This window comes from Nannobrachium achirus, assembly GCF_963921795.1.
Source record: "Nannobrachium achirus genome assembly, chromosome: 8".
NCBI lineage: Eukaryota > Metazoa > Chordata > Actinopteri > Myctophiformes > Myctophidae > Nannobrachium > Nannobrachium achirus.
In genome coordinates, this window is record NC_137817.1 from 48331710 (window position 1) to 48359244 (window position 27535).

At 43.6% G+C, this 27535-nt stretch overlaps 1 protein-coding gene across 6 annotated transcripts in view; it reads left to right on the forward strand.

Annotated features, from left to right (window-relative positions):
- The window catches only part of arap1 (ArfGAP with RhoGAP domain, ankyrin repeat and PH domain 1), a 132995-nt gene that overhangs the window by 12400 nt on the left and 93060 nt on the right, over positions 1 to 27535 (forward strand). For all 6 annotated transcript variants that reach the window (XR_013962261.1, XM_080731559.1, XM_080731562.1 and 3 more), the window contains exons 2-4: positions 17586 to 18187; positions 18532 to 18885; positions 19245 to 20033. Coding sequence is in view for 5 of the 6 variants with exons in the window: in XM_080731559.1 (XP_080587685.1) it covers positions 17670 to 18187; positions 18532 to 18885; positions 19245 to 20033 (1661 nt within the window). In the remaining variant the exon portion in view is untranslated. The remainder of the gene's footprint in view (positions 1 to 17585; positions 18188 to 18531; positions 18886 to 19244; positions 20034 to 27535) is intronic.

The window sequence follows — 27535 nt, forward strand, 5'->3', positions numbered from 1 at the left end:
CCTCGCGCTGCTTGTAGATAGGCTATTTTTGGCAAAGTGGTTTGGTGTAGAGGGGAAAAAGAGCAGACTAAGTACCGAGTGAAAGGTCAAGACAAGTTTATTAATTATTGACGGTTCAAGTGGTTAAATATCTGAAAACACAAATTAACATGAATCCAAAATAGACTGATGATTGTGCTGTCAAACAATGAAACTATATGGAATCTACGAAAAGGTTGTGGGGGTCCCTGCTTCATCTCTCTCTCAACTAAGGGGTCCTTGGCCTGAAAACGTTGAAGACCCCTGTTCTAAAGCAAGCAGAAGTTGGTCCTTATGCCTCAGAAAGTTGTCATGTTGATGATTGAGGATTGGAATTAGGTTAAGGCATCAGATTAAGGATTATGGTCAGGAATTCAGGCATTAGGGTTTAGTCAGAAAGAATGTGAGCCCACGCAAGTAGACCACTTGAGTTGGTGTGTGTGCTGTCGCATTCACATTCTCAGCTTGTGAGCGTGCGCATATGCGTGTGACATTGTGATGCAATTGGTGATGATAGTGAGTCAGGTTTTGGTGCATATCGATGGAGTCAGCCTTGGAATGCAGAAACCGATTAATTCCATTTTACTCTTCACCTCTCTAAACAAAAGATTCGGTTTTGGGTGAAAACAAAGTCACCTGTTTCAAAAAGTCTTCACAGAAACAATAAGAATCTATTTTCCTCTAGTTGTTTTGGGGGAATCTGTCGCTGTATATTATTTGTACAAACAGTAGTGTACGTGAAAGATGTCCTCTGAAATGAACCCATCCTAACTAACAGTATTGTATTAGGACAGAGCAGTGGACACATGTAGCATTAACCCATTGAGACTTGAGGCCTTCTACAAATGGTTTCTAAATCAGTAGTTCTCACACTGTTTTCAAGTCAAGGACACTCAGATTCATATTGGCGTTGTCGGGTGGAAACCCTGTCTCTAGCGACTAATCGAAAATCGATTATTCAGTGGCACGCTAATTTTGGTTATCGTGACAATGACTTTTAATCGTAATTTTCACGTCGTTCCACCCTACACATGGGTCTGTGCTTGTAGTATGGAATGTGCTATATAAGTCTCTACCCACTCAGCTACCTCTGCGTGGCAGAACAGATGAGTCAATATTACCCCCCTGAAAGTGAATCTGCCTTACAGACACAGTGGTTATTGGTTAATACTATAAACAGATTAACACCCATTAGAAAAGTAAGTGATACTCTGTGTAGGGTCATACTCATGTCATTCCATGGCTGTATTTACAGTGCTATGCAAAGCTGTAACATATTACTGCCATCCTGAAGATTGCAGGAACAGGCCAGGCCATAAGTTACACTGCTCGTACTCATCATAATTCATTATTACCACCTTTTTATTTAAACATAATCTTTATTGAAGGATTGTCACAACTTACAGGATAAGATGGACAGTGCTAGAAAGAAACCCTTGTAGTTTTCTGGAAAACAAACAAACAAATGCACAAGACAAACACAAACCCTCCCAAAAAAGTACATTTGACAGTCAATAAAATGTACAAAGAAGGCAAAAAGTAAAAAAAAAAAATAAGAAAGCAAAATAAATCACAAGCCAAAAGAGTATCTTATCATATACTGTATGATACGCTTGTTATACAAAAGAAAATATACAGAGAATTCTTAACTCAAGCACTTGAGGGGCCACCCCGAGCACGGGCTCGGTCACAGGAGAAATTTTACGTTTAACTTTGGCCAGCAGCGTGCACCCGGAGATGAATTAATAATTAATTAAAGTTATACCATGTAACTTTTTTTATAAAAAAAATAAAAATAAAAAATAACTAACTGTTAACTCTTTGAGTGCCAGCGCCCTCTAGGGGCCAAAGAATGCCAGCGCATCTCTCATAGGCGAGCGCTTTAGCTTCCAGGACTTCACCTTCCAGGACCTGACGTGCTCACGTTCATGCACGGCATGGAAATGTCCCGGATGAAGTTGCTAACAGAATGGCTATTCCCTTTTTGTCATCTAAAAGATCATTTTTGGGAGATTTCGCCGTAAATAAACCTCGCGCCGCTTTCCTAAAACACAAAAAAGAGATATAAGCCTTTAAAGATGCAGTCTTTCATTGGATTAGGCGGAGATTGGCGATTGCGTTCGCAAATTACGGCCGGCCGGGAGGTTGCTAGCTTTCGGCTAGTAGCTAGAAAAATCAGGCCAGGCTTCAGAAGGCCTCTTATCATTTTATTCATTTAATTAAATAAAGCCGAACTACTTCGGGATCGGCACACTCGTGTACTCATCGGAAGCGGCGCCGAACATCGGGTGAACATTGGGGAGCTCAAAAATGTATTTTAAACCATTTTTAATGGAATATATCGTCGGACAGAGTAGAACGGCTAGCTGGCTAGCGGCTAGCGAGCCAGGACCACCCACGACTCTACAAGCAGCTCGGGGTAAGTGAATTAATAAAAAAAAGATTGTATTGGATTGAAATAAAGCCGAACTAGTTCGGGATCGGCACCAGATGAGTTAAATCGCTAAAGTTTTAGAACACCCACTCCGTTATTTTCAGCTTCTAAAGCCTTCACTTTATATGTTTTCTATCATCCTGACCGAGGTTTGCTATAGAGCTACTGACCACAAGTTGAGCAACTTACACAGTATAGCTTTAATGGAGGTGTAATGGCTATTTTGTCTGCTCCAAACAAATACACATTGTTGACCACAGTTGAAGTAAATTTTGTTTGCACGTTTTGCTTATCCACAGTGCATGGCATTCCTTTGGCAATGTGGCTCGAACTCTGGTAAAAACCATCTGGCCTCTCAGATGCATACCTTGTTCTTTTTTCACCCACACCTATATACCGTGTATGGCCTTGTTGACAATTGAGCCTGGAAGAGGCGTGCCCACAAATCATCTCTCTCTCGGTCGTCCTCAGACGAGCTTCCATCGGAGTCTCCAATCTTTCCAGTTCTCCATACACCCGGCCAGCTCCGAAGAGCTTTCAGCTCCCGCATCCTTCTTCAGAACGTCCACATACGTTAACGCGGAACGTCCTCGCGATCGATGCCCCCGCGTTGGCTTCCCTCAGGACCAGCCTGCTGGCCGGGAGCTCCCGATGTCTGTGGCAGTGGCCGGCCAACTTCATCCTCCTAGCTGCTACCTTCTTGCTGAGCCTCGGCAGTTGCCTGTTGATAATGTGGATGTTCTGGTCCACCAATAATATCAAACTAAATGACAACAATAAATCAAACCAACAAAAGCAGTGCAATGGCTTCTACAAGAGGGATTAAATGCCACTAATCGAAACATACCGGTAGCCACTGTAATGGATTTGGATCAATATTTGTATTCAAATAAGTAGGCCGGGAGTGGCTTATTGTCGGTATCAGCCCGTAACACATGGCATGTCTGGCGTTTTATAGACCATAAACATCTTCAGAAATCGCAGTATTCAAATTCTTCTCCCAGTTGCACCTAGATTTATCACTGGTAATTGCAACAGAAGCCTGTAGGTGTAGGATATCACTGTACAATCCTGATCGTTAATTTAACCGACCCTGGGTGTACATACCGTAGGCCTACAATTGGACACGAAATAGGTCCCCAGCTAAATGATGACGATAGTGAGGAACCAAATGGACCCTTATGGGTCTGTAACTTTCAGAGTTGAATTTAGCACTCACTCAGTATATTTTACTGTGTACCTGTGATCTTGGCACATTATACAGAACTTAGTGTTGATTTTGACAGCAATTTTTGATTTCGTTTTAGTCATGTATTTTGAGTAAAATTTCATTTAATCATAACTTAGTCACCTGAAAGGTTTTACCTTTAGTTGTCTAAATACGATAAGATTGTAGTCAACTAAATCTACAGTTGATTTAGTCGATTCAAATGTATTTTGGCGGGCCTTGATGACCTCATAATTTTACACTTGGTTGCATGCCGAAAATTGCCGATCTACAACCTCACAACGCATTGTCAACATATTTAGTTTTAGTTTTAGTCATCAAAGATTCGTTTTATTTAGTTCTTTTCTTCAGTGAAAAAGGGTAGTTGATAAAATCTTTGCCATAGTTTTAGTCTAGACTCGTAAACCACCACTTCTGGAAATCCCATTTGTATTTGAATATACAGAAGTCCCTCATACTGCAGGTCATGTTTGCTTTACACAACATTTACATAGAGCTTGTAGATACATTAATGTGAATCGACTGATGACAGTGCAGTCAAAGAAGTCTATGAATCTACCTATGATATCGATGAAAATCTGCAACACAGTTTTATACATAGAGGGGTCTCTCAGCTAAGGGGTCCTCCTTGGCCTGAAAACGTTGAAGACCTCTGGGCTACACCATGCATATTAAAAATATATATTGTATATAAATATAGGCCCATAATACATTATTATTCATTCATTTCATGTTCTGTCTGTCTGTCTGACAGACAGACAGAACTGACTGACAGACAGACAGACAGACAGACAGAACTGACTGTCTAAAGTATAACTAAGTATAACTTAGTTATACTTTATAACTAAGTTATAAAGTAGAAAAAACTAAGTTATAATGCATTACATTAGAATCATTTTATAATGCGTTGTCATCTGCTGGATCTGCTACTTCTGATGCTTTTGTGTGATGCTGTATGATCGAGTAGGGCATAAATATACGAAAAAACACAAAAAGTTAGAATATGGAGATAAGAGGTTTCTGCCCGACAGCAACGATACACGTATATAGTATAGAGACAGTAATGCATTATACTTGGTTGCATGACGATGTTGAGCACCGGAGATAGCTGATCTACAAACTCACACTATTTTGTGCAACGCGACACTGGCACACACCTACGTACAACTCTGGCCTAAAAGTAATGACAGAAGAACAGACAGTGGTGGGGGGGACATGTACATGGGGGCATGTGTGTGTGTGTGACTGTGTGCGCGTGCAGCCGTGCACACTTTCATTAAGTGAACACTCGGCTCAGTGTTTAAATATGGAGAGAAGCGGTTTTCTGCCCCCAACCACAGCGATTATATTTGTTCCCCGGGGGGCTGCGTCCCCCTACGTAGAAAAGCTGTGGTTGTCTGATGATCACTGTGAGTTCTTTTAGTTAGAGAGAAAGCAGGTGATGTCATATGAGGGTGCAGTGGGGACTGACAATGCTACCCTCACACTGGATTAACTACCCTGCCTGGAGCTACAGCACGTACTGTCCTCGCGCGCGCGCGGCACACACACACACACACACACACACACACACACACACACACACACACACACCCTTTGTTGACATGTTTACCAAGTTGTGTGTTAGTGTGGGTGGGTCATGTGTTGTTGATATGAGTTGATCTGCTGAACTGTTGGCGTTGTGGGAAGACAAAGTGTTACACGCTGAAACAGAGAATATGCACTGACCAACACACACACACACACACACACACACACACACACACACACACACACACACACACACACACACACACACACACACACACACACACACACACACAGATACTGCTGAAGGAGCAAATATTTTAATTACACAGAACCCTATAGCCTCCCTATTCTGGGGCATGCTCATAATAGGTGAACATTCCGCAAAAATGTAGACTATCTACAAGCTCACAATCGCGACTTGTTGTGAGCTTGTAAATCGTCTAGTTTTTGGCGAAGGGGAACATAATTAAGAGGCCAAGTACAGAGCCCTGGGGGACCCCAGTGAACTAAGTATACAGATTGGGGTTCAAGTGGTTGTGTCCCACTGTGTTTTGAGTAGCCTGGGATCCAGCCTGCTTCACTGCGTTTAGTGGATTTATTTTTCTCACTCGATTCAGTGTCTGGAAAGCCTCATATCAGGGGTCATCACCATGATGGCTTGTGGTGGATTTTTTTTTTGGTCAGAATTCAATTTTTGCCACAGACATACACAATTAATAAAATGACCAGAAACACATGAAGACATGGCCCTGAATGACCATAACAGGTCTGTAACTCTGAGAAATGGAACCTCAGATTTAAGGGGGTCCTTGCAAATAAAACATTCAGGAACCTCTAGTACTAGTTAGACTCCTATGCCATAATGTCGTAGTAAATAAGTGTCATAAATATTCTGAAAAAACCTAGAGAACTTGACAATTAGTAATTGGGTGGTCTTATGATCAAAATTAGAACATTATAATGGCGTGTAAAAAAGAAAATCTAAAATTTTCCATGGACAAGACCATGTCTTTACCATGGACACATGTACGAACATATTGATGACCTCTGCTTCCTATCTGCGTGCAAAAAATGAGTGAAAACGACTGGCTGATTGTGATTGGTCTGTAGGGGGTGCTATGCCATTGACTTGGAGTCAAATAGGAGGCTAAAGTAATGCCGATGTTGAGCACTGGAAATGGCTGATCTACAAACAATGTGATGTGAACTTGCTATTTTTGGTGCCGCGACAGCGGCACAGACGTACTGTATAACTCTGGCCTTAAAGTAATGACAGAAGAACAGAAAGTGGGAAGGGAAGGGCCCCTCTTCCCTCTTTCTGTCTGGTGTGTGGGTTATGAAAGAGGCTTTTGAAAGTGGGCAAAGAGTTGACCCTGGATGGAACCGGAAGTGAGACATGTGCTGTACCGTACGCTATTATTGTTTCCGCAGGAGAGGAGACTTCAAGCGGATTTGAGCCACGTGAGACACCTCCAAGCGAGCCAAAGCGAGCGAGTCGCAGTGCCGAGCGTTGTGAAGTCCGCTTGAGCCGACTCAGCGCCGTCCAAGTTACGCCACGATTGGACCACACCTCCGGTTCAGCCAATCACAAACCGCGGCCGACAAGGCACCTCCTACGGACACAATAATCGTGTACTGTACATGTGCATTTACACACTGTATAGCGCATGCATCTCAAAGCTCTAATATAGAGAGTGTGTGTGTGTGCATGCGTGCGTGCCTGCACAGTATCATTAAGTGAACACTCGGCTCAGCTCAGTGTCTGTGCGATTGATATATTATTAACTCCCCTTATTGTGTGTGTGTGTGTGTGTGTGTGTGTGTGTGTGTGTGTGTGTGTGTGTGTGTGTGTGTGTGTGTGTGTGTGTGTGTGTGTGTGTGTGTGTGTGTGTGTGTGTGTGTGTGTGTGTGTGTGTGTGTGTGTGTGTGTGTGCAAGCAAGCGTGTGTGTGCGCATGCATGCACTCACACACACACTTGCCTAGGCAACAGAATGTGCCATTGTTGAGGCAACACAGAGACCCCTGTTATTGGCTGCCTTCTGAGAGGGTGGGGGGGGAGGAGACGGAAAAGGAGAGAGAGAGAGAGAGAGAGAGAGAGGGACAGAAGGATTAAATGGGTGTTTTGAAAGGACCAGGGGAGTTGGATGTTTGTGTGAGGCAGCAGAAAATGAAAAGGAGAGCGGATGCTTGAGCTCCAAAATAATGGAGCGCTCCTCCCACTCTGTCCATGAACCACTGCTTTGTGCTGGGAGTCCAGGTTTAGGGTTCACTGCTCACTGCAAAGTCCTTATAGTGGGGTTCACTGTTCACTGCAAAGTCCTTATAGTGGGTTTCACTGTTCACTGCAAAGTCCTTATAGTGGGTTTCACTGTAAAGTCCTTATAGTGGGGTTCACTGTTCACTGTAAAGTCCTTATAGTGGGTTTCACTGTTCACTGTAAAGTCCTTATAGTGGGTTTCACTGTTCACTGCAAAGTCCTTATAGTGGGCTTCACTGCAAAGTCCTTATAGAAAGTTCTTATAGTGGGATTCACTGCAAAGTCCTTATAGAAAGTCCTTATAGTGGGATTCACTGCAAAGTCCTTATAGAAAGTCCTTATAGTGGGATTCACTGCAAAGTCCTTATAGTGGGCTTCACTGCAACTTCCTTATAGTGGGCTTCACTGCAAAGTCCTTATAGTGGGCTTCACTGCAAAGTCCTTATAGTGGGCTTCACTGTTCACTGCAAAGTGATAACCTTATAAACTTTCCGGCATACAGCTTTCCGAACTCTAATTCGGGTAATGCTTTTCAGAAGATGCGAGTGACGTAATTTGTAGTTGAACTGGACGTTTCCGACTAAATGTTCGGTGGTTGGAAACCGTATTGGCAGGCCTTTAAGTTAAGGCATAAGAGCTGGTACTTAAGACAATCAAAATAGAGCCCCCAAAGTTCTGCCTCCTCGCTTCCTCTGTCATCTCGACTCCAGCATGTTGCGGTGAGATCTGTGACCTGCCGAAATATGTGACAGTCGTGTAGACGTCACATAATAATGTCAGTGTCCGGACAGACTGTAAATCATTGCGGTCTGTTTATTGGCCGAGTTCAACCTATCTGTATTTAGGCCACGTATATATTCTGAGACCTCCAAATGTTGTATCTCTCACTTAACTGTAAGCATTCTTCTACTTGCTTCCTCTCGATTAGACTACACGCTCACGCACGCTCACGTGTGTTGTTCTGTGCTGCCTTTCCCACCCTCAGTAAGAGCTGAAGTAATGATTCTTGCATGGTAACGTTTGCTGGACCTTGTCAGCTCTGTGTGTGTGTGTGTGTGTGTGTGTGTGTGTGTGTGTGTGTGTGTGTGTGTGTGTGTGTGTGTGTGTGTGTGTGTGTGTGTGTGTGTGTGTGTGTGTGTGTGTGTGTGTGTGTGTGTGTGTGTGTGTGTGGATAAGTTAACTTGTTTGTTTTTGCACGTGTGCAGTATATAGTCATACCGAAGGCTAGCTGTTTATGACAATACAATACATACTGTACATGACACAGTTATGACCTTAGCTAATTGTGGCAATCAAACTGTGCTTCATAAAGTGAACCGTTGACGGCTTGCCCTCTTTCTTGACTTCCTCATTCGAGAAATGGGAAGTGCCTTTCGGCAGGAGAGTGTCAGACAGCTCAGAACAGAGATGCGCCTAAGTTTCATACGGTACTCGATGGTGTACCTGTTGCTCGCCGAAAATAACAAATGTTTCAAGCTATGTGCGATGCGATGTGATGCGTTGTTGGCTTGAATATCTGTTGTTTTGGAGGCGAGAGACACTGTTGTGTGGAGAGATAGAGAGAGAGAGCTGCTCTGCTGTGCTTCTATGTTCTCTGGCCTGTTAGAGGAAACGGCACAGGAAATTACTTAGTATTAATTTAACCACACACACACACACACACACACACACACACACACACACACACACACACACACACACACACATAGACCCCCACACATACACAAGCAAGCTGGTGCATATATACCCACTACTTTTCAGTCACAGCAGCAAATTCAAGCTAAGATTATAAAGTAAGTAGTAAAAAGGTTATATATATAATTACTTAGAATGTATATTCATTTATTTAACAAAACTAAAACGGCTTTAGATGTCTGGTCTTCATTGACTCATTTATTATTTTGTATTTTCCCTGCAATTAAAATAACTAGAAGCTCGGCTGATGTTGACCATTTCCAACCGAGTGCAAGACCACAGTTCAGGCTCGGAGTCTACGAAAGCAAGACCAAAATATAAAATGCACAACAATAAAATTCCAAAATCAAAAACATGGCACAACTAGAAGCAGTGCTCTTCCGAGCACAGGTCTCCACCAGGCCGTGCGTCCTGGTGGTGCTACTGTATAATAGGCCAATGTAAAAAGCGTGGCATATGTTCTTCACCTAAGACCTTTCGTGGCAATCGGACGCTGCATGCATGATTTGAAGCATTGTGTTCCAAAAATGTATTTTGCTAAAGTCTACCTGCTGGTGGCGCTATAACAGGCCAATGTGAAAAGGGTAGCATTTGTTCCTTGACATAGTGGGAATATGTGTGGCAAATTTCACGGTAATTGCAAGCTGCGTTGATGATTTGAGGCATTTTGTTCAAAAACGGAGCAATCCTGCAAACTTTGGAAGCTAATATTAGCCAATCAGGATGGAATATGAAATATCAGACGGATCAGACTTGATCACATGACTACTAACTGTAGTAGAGATACTGAGTACTGATTTGTGTTATTTTTGGAGAAAATCTGAAGGAGTAATATCCAAAAATGTGTTTTACATAAGTCGGCCCAAAGGTGGCGCTATAAAAGGCTGATGTGAAAAATGCAGGGAATTGGTTTTTCCTTGGCTTATAGGGACTGCGCTTACAAAGTTTGAAACTGATCGGTGGAGTTATAGGTAAAACCACAAATTGGCCTGTTATAGTGCCACCATGAGGCTGATTTAAAAAAATTAAGTGGCATTTCTTCATCTGCCTAGTGGGAACGTGTGTGTGCGATTTCATGATAATTGTCTCCACCAGCCGAAGGCTGAGGGAGAGTATGTTTTCCCCTCCGTCCGTCCGTCCGTCCGTCCGTGCGTCCTCGCAGTTTGTGAACAGCTAATCTCAGTCACCGTTGGCCCGATCGCTGCCAAACTGAGCACACACACTCCCTGGATGCCAATCTAGAACCTCTGCCCCACATTTTTCAAATCAGCCTCATGGTGGCGCTATAACAGGCCGATTTGTGTGGCCTGGTTGTTACCAGCTAATCTCCGGCGCCGTTGGCCCGATCGCTGCCAAACTGAGCACACACACTCCCTGGATGCTAATTCAGAACCTCTGCCCCACATTTTTTAAATCAGCCTCATGGTGGCGCTATAACAGGCCGATTTGTGTGGCCTGGTGGAGACCTGTGCTCGGAAGAGCACTGCTTCTAGTTGCACTTTGCGTTTGTGATTTGAGGCATTTTGTTCAAAACGGCTCAATCCTACAAACTTTGGAAGCCAATCTTAGCCAATCAGGATGGAATATGCAAAATCGGACAGATCCGTGTCGATTACATGACTGTCGAGATACTGCCTACCGATTTAAAGGATTTTTGGACAAAATCTGTAAGAGTAGTGCACAGTAATGTGTTTTGCGAACATCGGCCACTAGGTGGCGCTAGAAAAAGCCCATTTGAAAGATTTAGGGCAGAGGTTCTGAATTGGCATCCAGTGAATGTGTGTGCTCACTTTGGCAGCGACCGGGCCAACGGCGACTGAGATTCAGTGTCCACAAACTGCGAGGACGCACGCACGGACGCACGCACGTACACACGGACGGACGAAGGGGAAAACATACTCTCCCCCATGCCTTCGGCTGGTGGAGACAATAACGACATCAAATTCAAATATCGATCACCCTCAGGCTTCAGGCAAGAGAGAAAAGGTCGGTCTTTAGGTTGGATTAGAAATGTCAATGCTGGACTTGATTTGTGATGGGAAATTATGCCAGACTTATGCTAGATACCACATAGACTTTAATGCAGCCTGACAGCTGCATTAATAAATCAAATTCCTGAAGAAGATCCAGCAGGATCGAAACGTTGAAGCAATAAACAAGCGGAACGGAGAAAAATAAAGTGTTGCAGACTTTATTCCTTTCCCGTCTAGGGTCGGGACGATATGAAAATGTCATATCACGATTATTGTGACCAAAGAAATCGTGATTTACAATATTATCCCGATAATCAAAATCCATTATCCTGGGGTGGAACATTTGCCAATAAATAGCCGATCTACAAGCTCAAGCTCGCCACGTTGTGGCAAAGACATTTGATAGAGTGAAAAAAGACTGTATCAAGTACATGTTATAAGCATCTTTTACCAATTATAGAGGGTCTAAATGTTAACGGATATACAGCTTGACAAATAAATGGTGAATTGATCCCAGTGCATGACAGAGGACGATATCACGATAAATTAAATATCCGCGATGCGATTATCTTGAGTGTTTTTTATCACGATAAACGATAATATCGCGTATCGTCCTGGTATGGATCTCCAATTTCTCCCCCCAAAAGTGTTCGTTAAATTGACGTCAGGAAAATGACACAGTCTTTAAAGGACCAGGTCACCTCTGGGACAACCAGATCTTATTTTATTGTTGTGTGGGACACGATCAACACACTCCTGAGTTATTATTTGTGTTCAATCTGTGTTTTTAGATATTTTAGTATTTCAGCCGATTTCAGCATGCTACAACTGGTCATATGATGCAAAATCATATGACCAGTTGTAGCATGCTGAAATCCTAACATATCTAAAAACACAGATTGAACACAAAACATTATTCAGGATTGTGTTGATCGTGTCCCACACAACAATAAAATAAGATCTGGTTGTCCCAGAGGTGACCTGGTCCTTTAAGAAGTAAACAGGAGATAAGAATCTTTGTAATTATTCATTTAATAATTATCCCTAATCTTGGTTACAATTATTTATGAAATCCCTAAGTTTATAGCAGAATATACAGAAGTGAATTACCAAGTGTGAGAATGCAGTCTGTGTAAAGTCCTCAGTCTCTCATCAGTTCAGAGTACTCTGGAGACGGCTCTCTTACACTGACCCTCGCAGGAGTCCGATCGGATAGCCGAGTGATTAATACAATGCATAACCAGAGTACTTATAATTTGATCAGGGAGACTCCTCCTTGTTCAATCAGAAGGTCCGTCTCAGGGGAGGTCCACCCGGCCCCTTTGATCTTCACAGTCAGTGTACGGATGGTCACACACTAACTGCTGGTAAAGCAACTTTGGGGCCTTTTCCACCGGCAAAGAACCAGTTTTGGGTTCTCTCTCCTGCCTATGGGATGGCAACTTTCTTGGAACCTTGGTTTGTTCTTGCGAACCGGCCACGAACCAACTTTTACTGTTCAGAACCAACTCGGTTCTCGGTGGAAAAGCTCACCTCTGGTTCATCCCATAGGAGGGAGAAAGAACCGGAACCGGTTCTTTGCCGGTGGAAAAGGCCCCTGTGCTCCTACCCCTGGTTCAGCGATGTCATGGTCGCTTTGACCTTGTCTCCCAGGCTGAGATTTGGTGTGTCCATGCTTTGTGTGAGTGAGTGTGCATGTGGGTGAGCATGTGGGTGCGTGTATTTACAGGAAATGCAGGGCAGGCCTGTATAGGGAGTATGGGGTGATCCTCTATGTTTAGACTTATTGTCTGGGTCAAGTGACATCGACCTTGGGTGTTTTGTAGACGTGACAGTTTTCGCCTGTCATTGTTTACTGCTGTGTCTGTGAAAGTCCAAGTGTTTTCTCCAGCTACTGCCCTACTTATCCCCAGAAATTCTCCCCCACCCACATGTTTCCATTTTAGGCCTATTTCTACTAGCGTGTAATGACTATGTTGATTATTATATTTATTTTACCACTCCAGTCCCATCCCTATTCCCGTTGCATCCCTCTTTGTCCAGCAGCAACGACCTGGGTGAGATAGGATGTGAATGCAGTGTCGCCTTCATCAGCAACAGAAAAGGCCCTCTCAGGATAGGAAGTCTAACATAGAGTGGAGATCTTTGAGTGTCCTTGTTTATCACAGCGACTGGGGTGGGCTTGAAACCCTTTGCGACCTCCAGAGATGGACAGCCTATAAGTGCCTATCAGCTGCCTATAAGTGCTCATCTTGGGCATGGAAGCTTATACTATTGGTTGCAAAAGTCTCATATCACAATTCTTTAGTTTTCAGGCAGGATCACCTTGATCCATTCATGATCTTTTCATGTTGGTTTTTTATATTACTGTGTGCGTGTGCGAGGGTGTGGGTGTGGGTGTGTACTAGTATGTACTGTAGGTTATATCTGTCTGTCTATCTCTCTCGCAATGTTTTTGTGTTTATTTATTGATTGCACAGCCCTAACTAACAATTAAGTTGGTGTCCCTTTTTGTTGAATTGGCTACACCATAAACGTGTGCCTGTGACTAACTGTGGTTTACCACAGTGCTAACTGCCGAACTGTCTCGGCAGTCTTCAGTTCCTAAGAATATTTACTGCAGCATAGTGAGCATACTGATGTGGTATATGCAACATGCCCCAGGTGTTCCTTCTCAAATAAGTTGTGCTCAAATAAGCACCCTATACTGTAGCACCTTGGTCAAAGTGATTTACATTAATCTTTCCACACCCACATTCACACACTGATGTGACTGAACCCCTCCTGATGAGCAGGTTGGTGTATTATATGGACGCAGTCAAGAAACAGGAGAGAGAGAGAGATTTATTTTTATTTCCGTAATATCTTGGACTGACTGTATGTATCTGTATTTTTTGTTGTGCTGCACTGTACCATAACCACATTTTGTACTAAGAAAAAATAAATAAAATCATTTTAATTACAAAAAAAGAGAGAGACAGAGACAAAGAGAGAGACAGAGACAAAGAGAGAGACAGAGAGAGAGATGCACATGAACTCTTCCACAGCAGAGACACTCCAAAATGCTCCAAGATCTGTTGTTAGCTCCGTGTGTGTGTGTGTGTGTGTGTGTGTGTGTGTGTGTGTGTGTGTGTGTGTGTGTGTGTGTGTGTGTGTGTGTGTGTGTGTGTGTGTGTGTGTGTGTGTGTGTGTGTGTGTGTGTGTGTGTGTGTGTGTGTGTGTGTGTGTGTGTGTGTGTGTGCGCGCTCCACTTATCCGTCTGTCTGTGTGTTGTGTGTGTGTGTGTGTTGCATGCGTGTGTGAGAGAACTCAGACTCACGTTGTTAAAGTTGTTAAACCTGTTAAACCGTTCCAAAAACCATAATTTCAGAAACAAAGTAGTTGTTGGAAGTAGTTGTGGAGAACACTTGTTGTCGATCTAAGGATACCATTTTTAGATCGGCCTATAAAACAATCAATTCCACCGAAGCTAGCATTAGCAGCACCTGAGCTAGTGTGTTGCCAGATTCTGTTTTTGCGAGAAACAAGCAAACGGGTCCATAAAAACGTTGTTGTCTAATATTGTTTAAGGACAGTGGTTCTCCAACATTTTCATGCCAAGAGCAAGGACCCCAAATGTTTACCATATAGCATATACTGTACAGAAAAACAATCTTAAGGGCATATTAGGCCTTATTGATTCTGCTTTTAAAGAAACATGCTTTTAACCAAGTAAGCTGAAATTTTATTGAATATAATTGAAAGAGTGACATGGTTTGCCTTGAAATTAATGAAGAGCAGACAATATTGCCACTGTCTGTATGGGAAAATGTTTTTTGTTGTTTTCATTAGGGGGAATTTCCCTAGGACTAAAATCAAAATACACCGCCTCTAGCAGTGTCACTGTAAGCAGCTATATGAAATAATCTTCTTATACTTGGACTCAAATTCTTTATCCACCATGAAGAGGTGACTGGCAGTGAGTCTAACTCAGGCTGTCAACGCTTTGTACCTAACCCAGAATGTGATGTTATTTATGCATAACGTTGAACACAGTAGTAGCCATCACAACAGCATCTGCGTGGGACTGTCCTTAAATGCCATTAAGACGTCATCTGACTCACAGCTGGGAAAAAGAGCTGACCTCTTGTACTCACAAACATAAAGTCACTTTAAGTCTCAGCCACTATTATTAGACAGTTTATGATTACGCGCACATAATTTGCTCATGTTCCACTTCCACTTCTGTGATTTTTAGCTTATGAGCAACCCAAAGAAGGAAGCTCACGCTATAGCTTATAACCCGGAACTTATTTGAATGACTATAACCTTATTTTAAGTATGTATTACAAATTACAATACTAGTGCATCTGCAGTGGTTGGAGGTAGCCTCCTTAGGCCTTAAAGGAGTAGTTCACCCCCAAAATGACTTTTTTTCTATTGATTACTCATGCCATGGAGAGTAGAGTTCAATAATATTTTTAGTTTTTTGTCACATTCCTAAGACAAAAATTTGATTTGAGTAAATTTACCCCCATTGATTCCGGATGGTGACCCGTTTCGAAACGGGTCACCATCCGGAATGAATGGGGGTAAATTTATTGTTATCACATTTTTGTCTTAGGAATGCGACAAAAAACAAAAAGTATTATTGAACTCTACTCTCCATGGCATGAGTAATCAATAGAAAAAAAGTCATTTTGGGGGTGAACTACTCCTTTAAGGTGGTTGCACACTGCTGCGTTTTTCGGGCCGAATATCGGAGTGAATTTCGGAGCACGCAAATAAAAAAAATCAACCTCACGTTATGTCAGTCACGTTTGCACACTGCCGCCCGTTTCGCGCAACACTCGGTCCCTTGCTCTCTCTATCTCTCTCTCTCCTTGCCCTGAAAAACGCATTTCGCAACGAAAAACGCAGCAGTGTGCAACCAGCTTAACTCTTCCATTGAGAATTCTTCACCCTGGTGAAGTAAGCAGAGTAGTCCCTGGTCAGTAGGTACAGTAGTACTGCCTAAAGCTCATAAGCTCAATATCTCCCATGGACACTGGACAGTGGGTGTATTTCTTGATTGAACGGTAGATGTTTGGTCTCTCACACGGGAGATCTGGCTATAACGTATCACTTTACAAGTAGTATTGTGTCTGTCTCTGTGTGATAGTGCTTCTACAATAACTAACCTACCTTGAATTTATGCACACGTGCAATCCCAATGTGACACAATGGGCGGCGGCTCAGATGGTTCCCAGTTCGATCCCACAGGCTCCCCCAGAGTTAGTGTCAAAGTGTCCTTGAGCAAAACACTGATGTGGTGTGTGAACGGGTGTGTGAATGAGCAAATGCAATGCACAATGTAAATGTAAATGCACCATTTACCATTTACAGAATATTAAGTGAGTGCTGGGCTAATGGTCTGGGTGCAGAAATAATAATTACCATTGAAAAGCAGAAATTATGTAACTTCTTCTTGCAACATAGTCTATATCTATATATATTCTTAGATACAACCATTCGCTCGCACGCACGCACGCACGCACGCACGCACGCACGCACGCACACACACACACACACACACACACACACACACACACACACACACACACACACACACACACACACACACACACACACACACACACACACACACACACATATACACAGTCTAGACTGTAGGTGGTGTACCACCACATACAGTAGCCTTGTGTGACGGCCTGATAAAGTGCAACGTCACTGACTGTGACCATCAGGCCACCATATGTTGTTGTTCCTGGGTCGGGTTGTACAGTAAAGCAACTGTACGCGGTCACCTTGTTGAAGGGAGACGTGACAGGCCTACACTACAGTACATGCAGTGGTGTAAAGTAACTAAGTACTTTTACTCAAGTACTGTACTTAAGTACAATTTTGAGATATTTGTACTTTCATGAGTGTTTCCAATTTCCAATACTTTTAGTTCTACTCCACTTCATCTCGGATCCAAATGTTGTACTTTTACTCCTCTACAATTACTTGAAAATTGTACTTACTAGTTACTTTGCAGATATAAATTATAATACATGTAACACGCCCTGTAACAGAGTACGTCTACATTGCAGTATGGATACTTTTACTTAGGTAAAAGAAAATATTACTTTTTCCACCACTGTTTGGTGGGAAAGTACTTTCTTGGCTCGTACTGTAGTTTGTAATTGCAAAACAATTTCAAATGTAAACGTAATATTTGATTCAAAGAATGAGTCAACAGTTTACAATTCCTTATACCTACCAGAACAGAACATAGATTTGAAAACAAATAATAACTAAGCTCAGATAGATTTAGAGTTTTAACACATTGAATGTGGCTTCCCTGTTTTGGTCATGTCGCTAAGAGTCGAAAATAGCCTATGAACAACCTACACGCCTTTCCGGCATGTGAAAGTTTTTAATATGACAGTGTTTAACCAACAATACTTTTTTTTCCTCTTCCACAGGTTGTTTGCACCATGATCTGACGTGTTCCCGCGTACCCGCTCGCACCGCTCACACACACACACACACTGGTGACGCACAGAAAGATGTCGGAGGCGGAGAGCGTGTGGGACTGGCTCTGCGTGCTGCGTCTGGAACAGCACCACCAGGCCTTCCGAGACGCCGGCCTGGCCACGTTCCAGGAGTGCCTGTTTCTGAGCGCCGAGCATCTGGACGGGATGGGGGTCACCCTCCCCGGACACCAGCGCCGCATCCTGGCCAGCCTGCAGCGGACCAGCCTGCACAGAGAGTCCCACGTCGTGGAGGACCCCCACCACCGCCCTATGTCTCCTGACAGGGACCCCCACTGTGTGGAGAGGCAGGAGGAGGAGGAGGAGGAGAGTTGGTCTAAGGGAGCGCGCCGACCGGAGCGCGTCAGTGCCATGCGGCGACAGAGAACCGTGCCGCGGCCGCCGGGCGGGCGAGGGAGACCCGTCCCCGTCCCCAACCAGAGGAAGGCGGGTGGGGGCGGAGGAGAGGTGGAGGGGTCCAGGGACCCACCGGTCCCCACGCTGAAGGAGGAGGGTCTGGAGGAGGGCAGGGAGACCGTCAGTCCTACACCCAGGTAGGGCTGTCACAATTATTCTGTCATAATCGTGAATGTTGAAAAATTTCAGAAATAGTGGAAATAGCAGATCTACAAGCTCACAACGCGTCGCATCGCGACGCGTTGTGAGCTTGTAGATCGGCTATTTCCACTATCAATGTTATTTTTTAAGTAGTAAGTTGTCAAATATGTCATTAATTTCTTTGTGTATTTAGGTTTTGTGTCATATCTGCCATGTGCAACTTCAAAGCCTAAAAGCCAAACAGAAATGTAATTGTCAATGACAAAAACACAATTAAATCGTTAATCTCCAATTATTTGAGTGACAATTAATCGCCATGTAAAATGTCATATCGTGACAGCCCTACACCCAGGGAGACCCCAAGGCCTACACCGAGGGAGACCACCAGGCCTACGCCTAGAGATACCACCAGTCCTACTACACCGAGGGAGACCACCAAGCCTACGCCTAGAGATACCACCAGTCCTACTACACCGAGGGAGACCACCAAGCCTACGCCTAGAGATACCACCAGTCCTACTACACCGAGGGAGACCACCAGGCCTACGCCTAGAGATACCACCAGTCCTACTACACCGAGGGAGACCACCAAGCCTACGCCTAGAGATACCACCAGTCCTACTACACCGAGGGAGACCACCAAGCCTACACCTAGAGATACCAACAGTCCTACTACTCCCAGGGAGACCACCAGGTAGAGTTGTCACAATTACATATTTAAATTGACGATTTATTGTCACACGAATAATTGCGATTAGCGATTTAATTGTGTTTTGCATTGTTGACTGCAACATATGAATACATACTTAGTTTCTGTTCGCCATTAAGGCTTCGCAATCACAAACTGCCCAGGGCAGATTACTGACCTATTTAATAATGTTATACTTTAGATGTATTTGTGAAAATAGCAGAAATAGCTGATCTACAAGCTTACAACAACGCGTTGTAAGCTATTTCTGCTATTTTTCAAAATTTTCAACGTGGAAATGATTATGACGATTGTGCAAGATAATTGCGATTATTATGTAATAACTGTGACGGGCCTACCACCAGGCCTACGCCCAGGGAGCCCGCCAGAGAGACCATCAGTCCTATGCCCAGGGAAAGGATCAGTCCTACGCCCACTGAGACCACCATGCCTACGCCCACTGAGACCACCAGGCCTACGCCCAGAGAGAGGCGAAACACACCCAAAAAAGAAAAGGAGACTGAGGTCGTGGGCGGAGGGGCAAGCGTAGACCAAGGGAGGCCGGTTCCTAAATCCAGGACTAAATATCTCCCCGCGTCCCCGACGGACGCCCACCCCCCCGACCACGTGGTGGCGCCGCCCCCCTCCGTCTCCGCGTGCCCCCCCATCCCGCCGCGGAGCACCCCCAACTGTCCCCCGCAACGCTTCACCCCGGCGCCTCTCACTCCCTCCTCTCCCGTGGCGGCGCTGCGCGCAAACGCCTCTCCAGTGCCGGTGCCGGGCGGAACCAGCCCTCAAACCCCGGTAAGACCCCCCAGGACCCCCACCACCCCCGCCCCCCACACTCCTCTCTCGCTCCCCGCCTTTCCCTCGGCCGCCTCGACCTCCCCCTCGCCCCAGAGACGACCCAACACGCTGGCCGCCTTCCCCCCCTCTGCCCAGCAGGGGGCGGGAGAGGGAACCTTCTCCCCCATGTCCCTCTCTTCCTCCTCCTCGTCCTTCTCCTCCTCTTCCTCGGCTGAGCCGGGCCTGGATGACAGGCCGGCCCCGCCTCTTCCCCCCAAGGTAGGGGCGGGGCCTAGAGGCGCTCCGCCCAACCCGCCCGTACCCCGCCGGCACCCCAGGGACCCTCCGAGGACCACGCCCAGTCACAGGTAAGAGACGTTGTTAGCCATAGAGTGCTTGGATGTCACCATATGACACTAATGTCCCTTAGCTTTGAAAGGATATTATATGTTCGACAAATATCCAATGTTTGGGTGGTAGCAAATATGTTTTTTAAATCTTCTAAATGATTTGTGAAATCCTCTCTTGCACTGTTCCTCCTGCCACCCAATCCAAAAATTCTGCTAATTTTCACCTTGGACAGCTTATTATGAACATAAATACTAATTGCGCTCTTGGACTTTAATGCAGAAAATACGTTTTGTGTGTGTGTGTGTGGGGGGGAGGGGATATTTGTGTGTGTGTTTTTACGCATGTGTATTAGACATAGGCTACACGGATCTGGATTTTTCATATATCCCTGTTTTTCAGATATCCACATAGAATAATATCTAGGTCCACACAACAAAGATATCTAGGTCTAAAAAAATCGGAGTCCCCAGACCTCCACTAGGGGGACAAGCACACACAGTAAAGTCTTCAGAGATATCCGTGTTCCATGCCTACACGGATCCAGTGAATCGGATATGTTTAAATATCTTCACTTGTTTATCCGGTTTCAAAAGTATCCAGTTTCGCTGGCCGAAATATCCAGCTTCGTGTGGCTGCAAGCCCCAATCGCACAAAGAAATTTCTAGCTTCAGAAATGTCTAGCTTCAGAAATATCCAGCTCCGTGTGGCCGGGCACCTTAAGAATTGTGATGCGAGCGTGTGGTCTAGTGTTTAGCTCTGCTGTGTTGTTAACTCCACTGTCTCACTGCAGTGCATCTACGTATGCGGTGTGCTTCTCTTCTTCTTTCTTAAGAATAGTTTTCTAGCATAAACTGTGACCCACATGTTGACGAGCAGGAAAAGCATGTGTGAAGTGTGTTGGTTAAAGTGAGGTCTCTCCAAGTACTACTTACTTCATACCAGGAATACCAGGAAACTGAAATGCCTGCCCTGTACGCACCCACACATGCTGGCCATCTTGGTCAGTGGTTCTGAACCTGTGGATCGGCACCCCCAGAGGGGTCCCCAGATGATTAACTTAATGTGAAACATTGTTGTTCTCACTCAACAGTATACATACCAACATTAAGTGTATAGAGGGTATCTGCACATTTCTGGACGTTTAATACCACTGAAATGACAAATTAAACATTGGCTAAATTGTAAAATATTAGAGGCAGATATTGTGAAAATGGCCGATCTACATGCTCACAACGCCTCGCATTGTGAGGATGTAGATCTGCTATTTTCACAGTAGAACCGTGTTATACAAAATGTAATGCCTCATCTCTTATAGTGCTCGTCAGGCTGGGAGGGTCCCAAGTTAAAATATGATTATTTTGGGGGTCGTGACCCGAAAAGGTTGTGTGGATATCAGGAGTATCCACATGGGAATTGCGTAGATCTCCTGTGTGTATCGCAGACTGCATTTGTCCATCCTGAAGTCAATTATGTCGTCAGTCATCGACTTATCTATCCAAAATTGGGCATGGTTTCAGCTTGGCCTTGACCTTGGCTTGTACGTTGGCCAACTTGGCCTGCCAGCTCAACGTGTTTGTGGCGACATTAGTTCCTTAAGATGGGCTATCCCCGGCTGAACCAAAAATGGAAACCTTTCTTCATTGACAGCAGTCATGGGTGTTTGTTTAGACCTCTGTGTGTCACTGGCTGCTGTGTTTATTATTAGCAGCTAATGCTTGCCATCTGCTGGCCGAAATGGTGAAATGCAGCGGATGTCTTTGTTGATTTTTTGAGCAGTGAATGTGGCAGAGCAGGACCAGTGACCTTGTGACTGACTCTTCCCGGAATCTGAGAAATTGTCAAAAAACACAAACATCTTGCAGTCTAGTGACGTCTTTGGTTCCATTTGTACAATTCTCTGAGTTACTTTAACACAGAGCGCTTCACCGTTAAGAAACAGGGCTTGTATGCAACAAAACAAGCTCAACAACATCAACAACAACAACACACACTTTATAGTGTACAGTGGTGGAAAAGTACTCACATTTTTTACTTCAGTGAAATGCTGTGAAATGCTCTGTTGCAAGTTAAATGTCTTAAATGGTGTTAAAAATGTACTTGAGTAGAAGTCCAAATGTGTTAGTATCAAAATGTACTTAAAGGAGTAGTTCACCCACAAAATGACTTTTTTCCTATTGATTACTCAGGCCATGGAGACTTGAGTTCAATAATACTTTTTAGTTTTTATCATTAATTTTTTTATCATCATTTACATTTTGATTACACGAAATGTAAATATGATACTATAATCAGATTTTTGTCTTAGGAATGAACTACTCCTTTAAAGTACCAAAAGTAGAAAGTACTCATTATTCACAAGTTCAATCTTTTGAGAATCCTTTGAAAATGGCAGATCTACAAGCTCATAATGCGTTGCGTCGTGACCAGTGTTGTGTTCTACCTGTCACGCGGGTATACAGAGTATGCTGTGAAGACATTTTTTTGAAAAAGGGTATGCCCTCGTGAACCTTTCAAAGTAGCATATCTGATAGGCATTATGCACTGGCGTATGCGCTGGCCACACGAATAGCTGCGGATTATAGTATGCCCTAAAAGAAAGTATAGACCAACACACCACTGGTCGCGACCCATTGTGAGCTTGTAGATCGCCTAATTTCAAATGGCCAAAATGCATATAGCGCTGAAGTGATTAATGTAAGTTTTGTAATAATAATCAAAATTAGCGATGGAGCGATTGCAAAATTCTTGGCCGATACCGATCCACCGGTTTTATGAAGGTCTGACCTGCCAAAACCGATTTTTCCTATACCGATTTCTTTAGCTAAGAACTAGAAAATAGGGTTGCTCCAATACTCCTTTTTTCAGGCCAAGTAGGCCTACAAGACATATTTCAATTTGAGTGCCAATAAGCTAGAACAGACAATAACCAGTCTAATATGACCGTCTGGACTAGGCAGGAGGAAAGCAGGTGACGCATGCTTTTTTCCCCCCTTCTTTTTGGAGACGGCATTGACAAAGGATTATGAAATATATCCTTACATTGCAAAGGTAATCAGCACCATCTGTATTCTGTAGGCTGCCACTAAGTAGACTGGCTGCTACTTGCTAATGTTTACTTTAGTCACAGGACCAGAGCATCATGCTGTGCAGTGCCATAGACACAATTGGCATAAAACCGGTATTTATGTCAGTGACCTGCCGGTCACCGATTCGGCCGGTTTGATATCATACCTGCTGATTTTTTATATTGGCTGATTCCGATTTCCATCCCTAATCAAAATCTACAAAGTAACTATTAGCTAAAGTTTTCAAATAATTGTAGTTTTTTTTTTCTTTTTTTTTTTCAATTGATTACCTAAGAATTGTACTTAATTAAGTGCAGTACTTAAGTAAATGTACTTAGTTACTTCACCTCACTGCACACATATGTTTCACACATATTCTGTATACCTGTACATACAGATTACATAATGAGTGTGTCATATTTCCAAAGGTGACACATTCAAATTGCTTGCTGACTTTATTTTCTTCAGTGCTTCATTCATCATTGACAGCACGTGCGTGTACACACACACACACACGCACGCACACACACACACACTAGGGCTGTCACGATGTGACATTTTACATGACGATTAATTGTCACTCATTGTCAAATAATTGGCGATTAACGATTTAATTGTGTTTTTGTCGTTGATAATTACATTTCTGTTTGGCTTTTAGGCTTTGAAGTTGTACATGGTAGATATGACACATAACCTAAATATACAAAGAAATTACTGACATATTTGACAACTTACTACTTAAAAAATAACTTTGATAGTGGAAATAGCCGATCTACAAGCTCACAACGCGTCGCGATGCGACGCGTTGTGAGCTTGTAGATCTGCTATTTCCACTATTTTGACATTTTTCAACATTCACGATTATGACGATTATCACAAAATAATTGCGATAATGTCAAATAATCACGATTACACGATTATGTAATAATTGTGACAGCCCTAACACACACACACACACACACACACACACACACACACACACACACACACACACACACACACACACACACACACACACACACACACACGGTCGACGCAAAACGAAACGAGGCGTGCAAGTAAACATTCCCCAGGAGGTCAGAGACACTCACTCCTATCTATATTATGAACTTGAACTTGGGACATACCATTGAACTTGGTTGAACCACTTGACAGCTGGTTGAACTAAGTTCACTGTTTATGTCTGTTTCGTTTGCGTCATCTGTAACTGTGTGTGTGTGATGTCAGTGGTGAATGGAACAAAGGGCTTTCCGCATTGAAGACAATGCAGTCGGCAAAGCAGCTTGACTGTGGCAACCTTTGGCAGTGTGGCACACACACGCAAACACACACACACACACACACACACACACACACACACACACACACACACACACACACACACACACAGAGTGAACATGTGTTTCCTCGTTTGTCGACTTCGTCCCCTCCCCTCTTCGTAAAGGCTAGTCGTTTCCTCTCTCATTCGTTTTTTCCCACCACTGTTTGTGTGTTTGTGTCTATACTAGCGCGCGTGTGTATGTGTGTGTGCGTGTCATTGCTCCGTGAAAGTAGACGCCTTGCTGGGAACAGACTAGGACGACAGGTAAGACAGCTTTATCTCACTTTCCTCTGGCACTCTCTCTCTCTCTGTCTCTCTCTGTCTGTCTGTCTGTCTGTCGCTCTCTCTCTCTCTCTCTCTCTCTCTCTCTCTCTCTCTCTCTCTCTCTCTCTCTCTCTCTCATGCGCCCCACCCCCCAACCTCACCTCTGTGTTGAGGTGTCAAACGAGGAAGCCTGTCTTTTCACACTGATGTATTTGTGTGATCATCATACATACCTGTCATCTTCTAGGAATACGTTATGAGGTACGGTTAATATCGTCAGTTTCCTTATGCCGTCGGGGCTACAGTATAATGTCAACTTTTTAGATTAAGCTTAAGATGAACATATATACTCTTGTCATGCATGTGATCTGAGACCCAGAGACCAATGTAACTGTCTGGGTTCTAGGTTGAGCGGATAGATGTCCTAGATCAACATTTATCAGTCTGTAGGGCTGTTACGATTATTATTTTTTTACATGACGAATAATTGTCACTCAAATAATTGCGATTAAAGAATTCGTTGTGTTTTTTTTGTCGTTGACAAGTACATTTCTGTTTGGCTTATAGGCTTTGAAGTTGCACATGGCAGATATGACACATAACATAAATGTACAAAGAGATTAGTGACATATTTGACAACGTTATACTTAAAAAACAACATTGACAGTAGAAATAGCCGATCTACATGCGACGCGTTGTGAGCTTGTAAATCTGCTATTTCCACTATTTTTGAAAATGTTTGAAAATATATTAACATGGAAATGATTATGACAATGATGTCAAATAATTGCAATTAGGCGAGTATGTACAGTATTGTTGCTACAGTAAGTAGTTGCAAAGGGGCTTGAAGCAGGGGGTAGGTGTCGTTAGCAATAGGCTACACTCAACATTTTGAATAAGTTATATATATTTTTATTTATTTTTTTGTGATATAAACTAAATGTCACTCATCCTATGGAGCCTTGTATATTGTGCCATGAAGACTGGGATGGTTTACCAGGCTATAGGTTAATTGCAGGGACGTGCTGGGCCCCTGATTCAGCCCGGGAAAAAGAGTTGGAGAGGCCCTCATTGCGCGCTATAGAGAGAGATCTCTCTATAGCGCTGCTGCTACTCAATGATTTGCCATTTCAGATCATGACAAGTGACAAGCCAGTGGGCCAATTACATGAATTAGGCCTATATTTTGTTGTTGTCGGGTGGAAACCTTGTATGTCCAAAACCGTTTGTTTTGTATTTATCATTTAAAAAACGATTGAAACTAGTGAAAACAGCCGATCTACAAGCACACAACGCCTCGCGGTGCGAGGCGTTGTGTGCTTGTAGATCTGCTGTTTTCACTACTTTTGTGCAAACAGTTTAATGTTTTCCTAATGGCCCGGCCTGGACCGGCCGAGAATGAACCGGCCGTTCGGGAGTTGTCCCGCTTTTCCCAATGGCCAGCACGTCCCTGGTTAATTGCAAAAAAAAATCACAAATGACTCTGAGGAAGATGCAGTAGCATCGAAAGTCAGTCATATTTTGTACTAGCACCTGAATAAAAGGCTTTGTTTTGTCCGTGCTGCTCCAGTGTCACTCTCCTCTGCGGAACAAAATCACCGGAGCAAGCAGATAGTGGACTCTTTAAGACAAAAACACTGGAGTTTTTCAATAACTTGTTGAAACCAAAAAGACAGAGCAGCCAGGCGTTTGAGTGACATGCATCTTGCTTATAATTGTGGTTTTAAGCTATTTTGTAAAGCTTTCAACACTGTATGATGTCATTAGAATATCTTTTAGCACTCTGCCAAATTACAGTGTCTGCCTGTCGTTTCACACGCTAGAGTGTCTAAGGAAACCCCCACATCATTAGTTAACCATTTACTGTATTGCATATGGAGAAGTCTATACAGTTTGACAGTAGTGATATGGTTTTACAATAGACCTAAATGTGAATACACTGTATTGGCTAAAACGCCATGACCCATGACTGCAAACATGTTGCATTGTTATGTTAAATAGGTACTGATTAAGGAATACAAGGCTGAATGAACAGGTAACGTGTCAACGATGTTAACAGAGAGCTGTTGTATTTCCCTAAGACAATAGACTACACTACAGGCTAGTCCACTGTTTCCCAAACAGTGGGTCGGAACCCATTTGTGGGTCACGGACCAAAATGAAAGGATTTCCCCTCCACAAAAAATGAATGTAAATACGGTAATAATTAAGACATTTTCACTAGTTTGGGTCCCGGGCAAACGTCTATTTAAAACTTTGGGTCTCAAGCTAAAAGGTTTAGGGACCACTTGGCTAGTCCATAATAAACCATGCTAAATATATTTGAAATCATTTGAAATATAGAATCGGATTGTTAGTGTGTGTGTGTGTGTGTGTGTGTGTGTGTGTGTGTGTGTGTGTGTGTGTGTGTGTGTGTGTGTGTGTGTGTGTGTGTGTGTGTGTGTGTGTGTGTGTGTGTGTGTGTGTGTGTGTGTGTGTGTGTGTGTGTGTGTGTGTGTGTGTGTGTGTGTGTCCATGCGTGTGCGTTGTGTTGCGTGTGTGTGCTTGCGTGCACGTTTGGAAAAAATGGCCCTAAAGGGAATATGTACATGCCATTAAGGTTAATGGCTCACATAGGAGTAGAAAGGAAGGGTCATTGTTTCTTTAACCACATAACGTCCGTTGGCTAGCAGGAGTTGGAGCAGGTTAAATATAGTAGGTAGATAATGGCCCTCCCCTCATCTCCTGAGTAAATGGGGAGGAAACGTGTCAAATGTTCAATTGTCTTCTATACAACTTATTACAATGAATACTGCCCAGCTCATAGCTTGGTGTAGTAGCACTCCAGACCGGTTTCAAGTCTGTTCTCGTCTGCAATTTCACTAGGTCT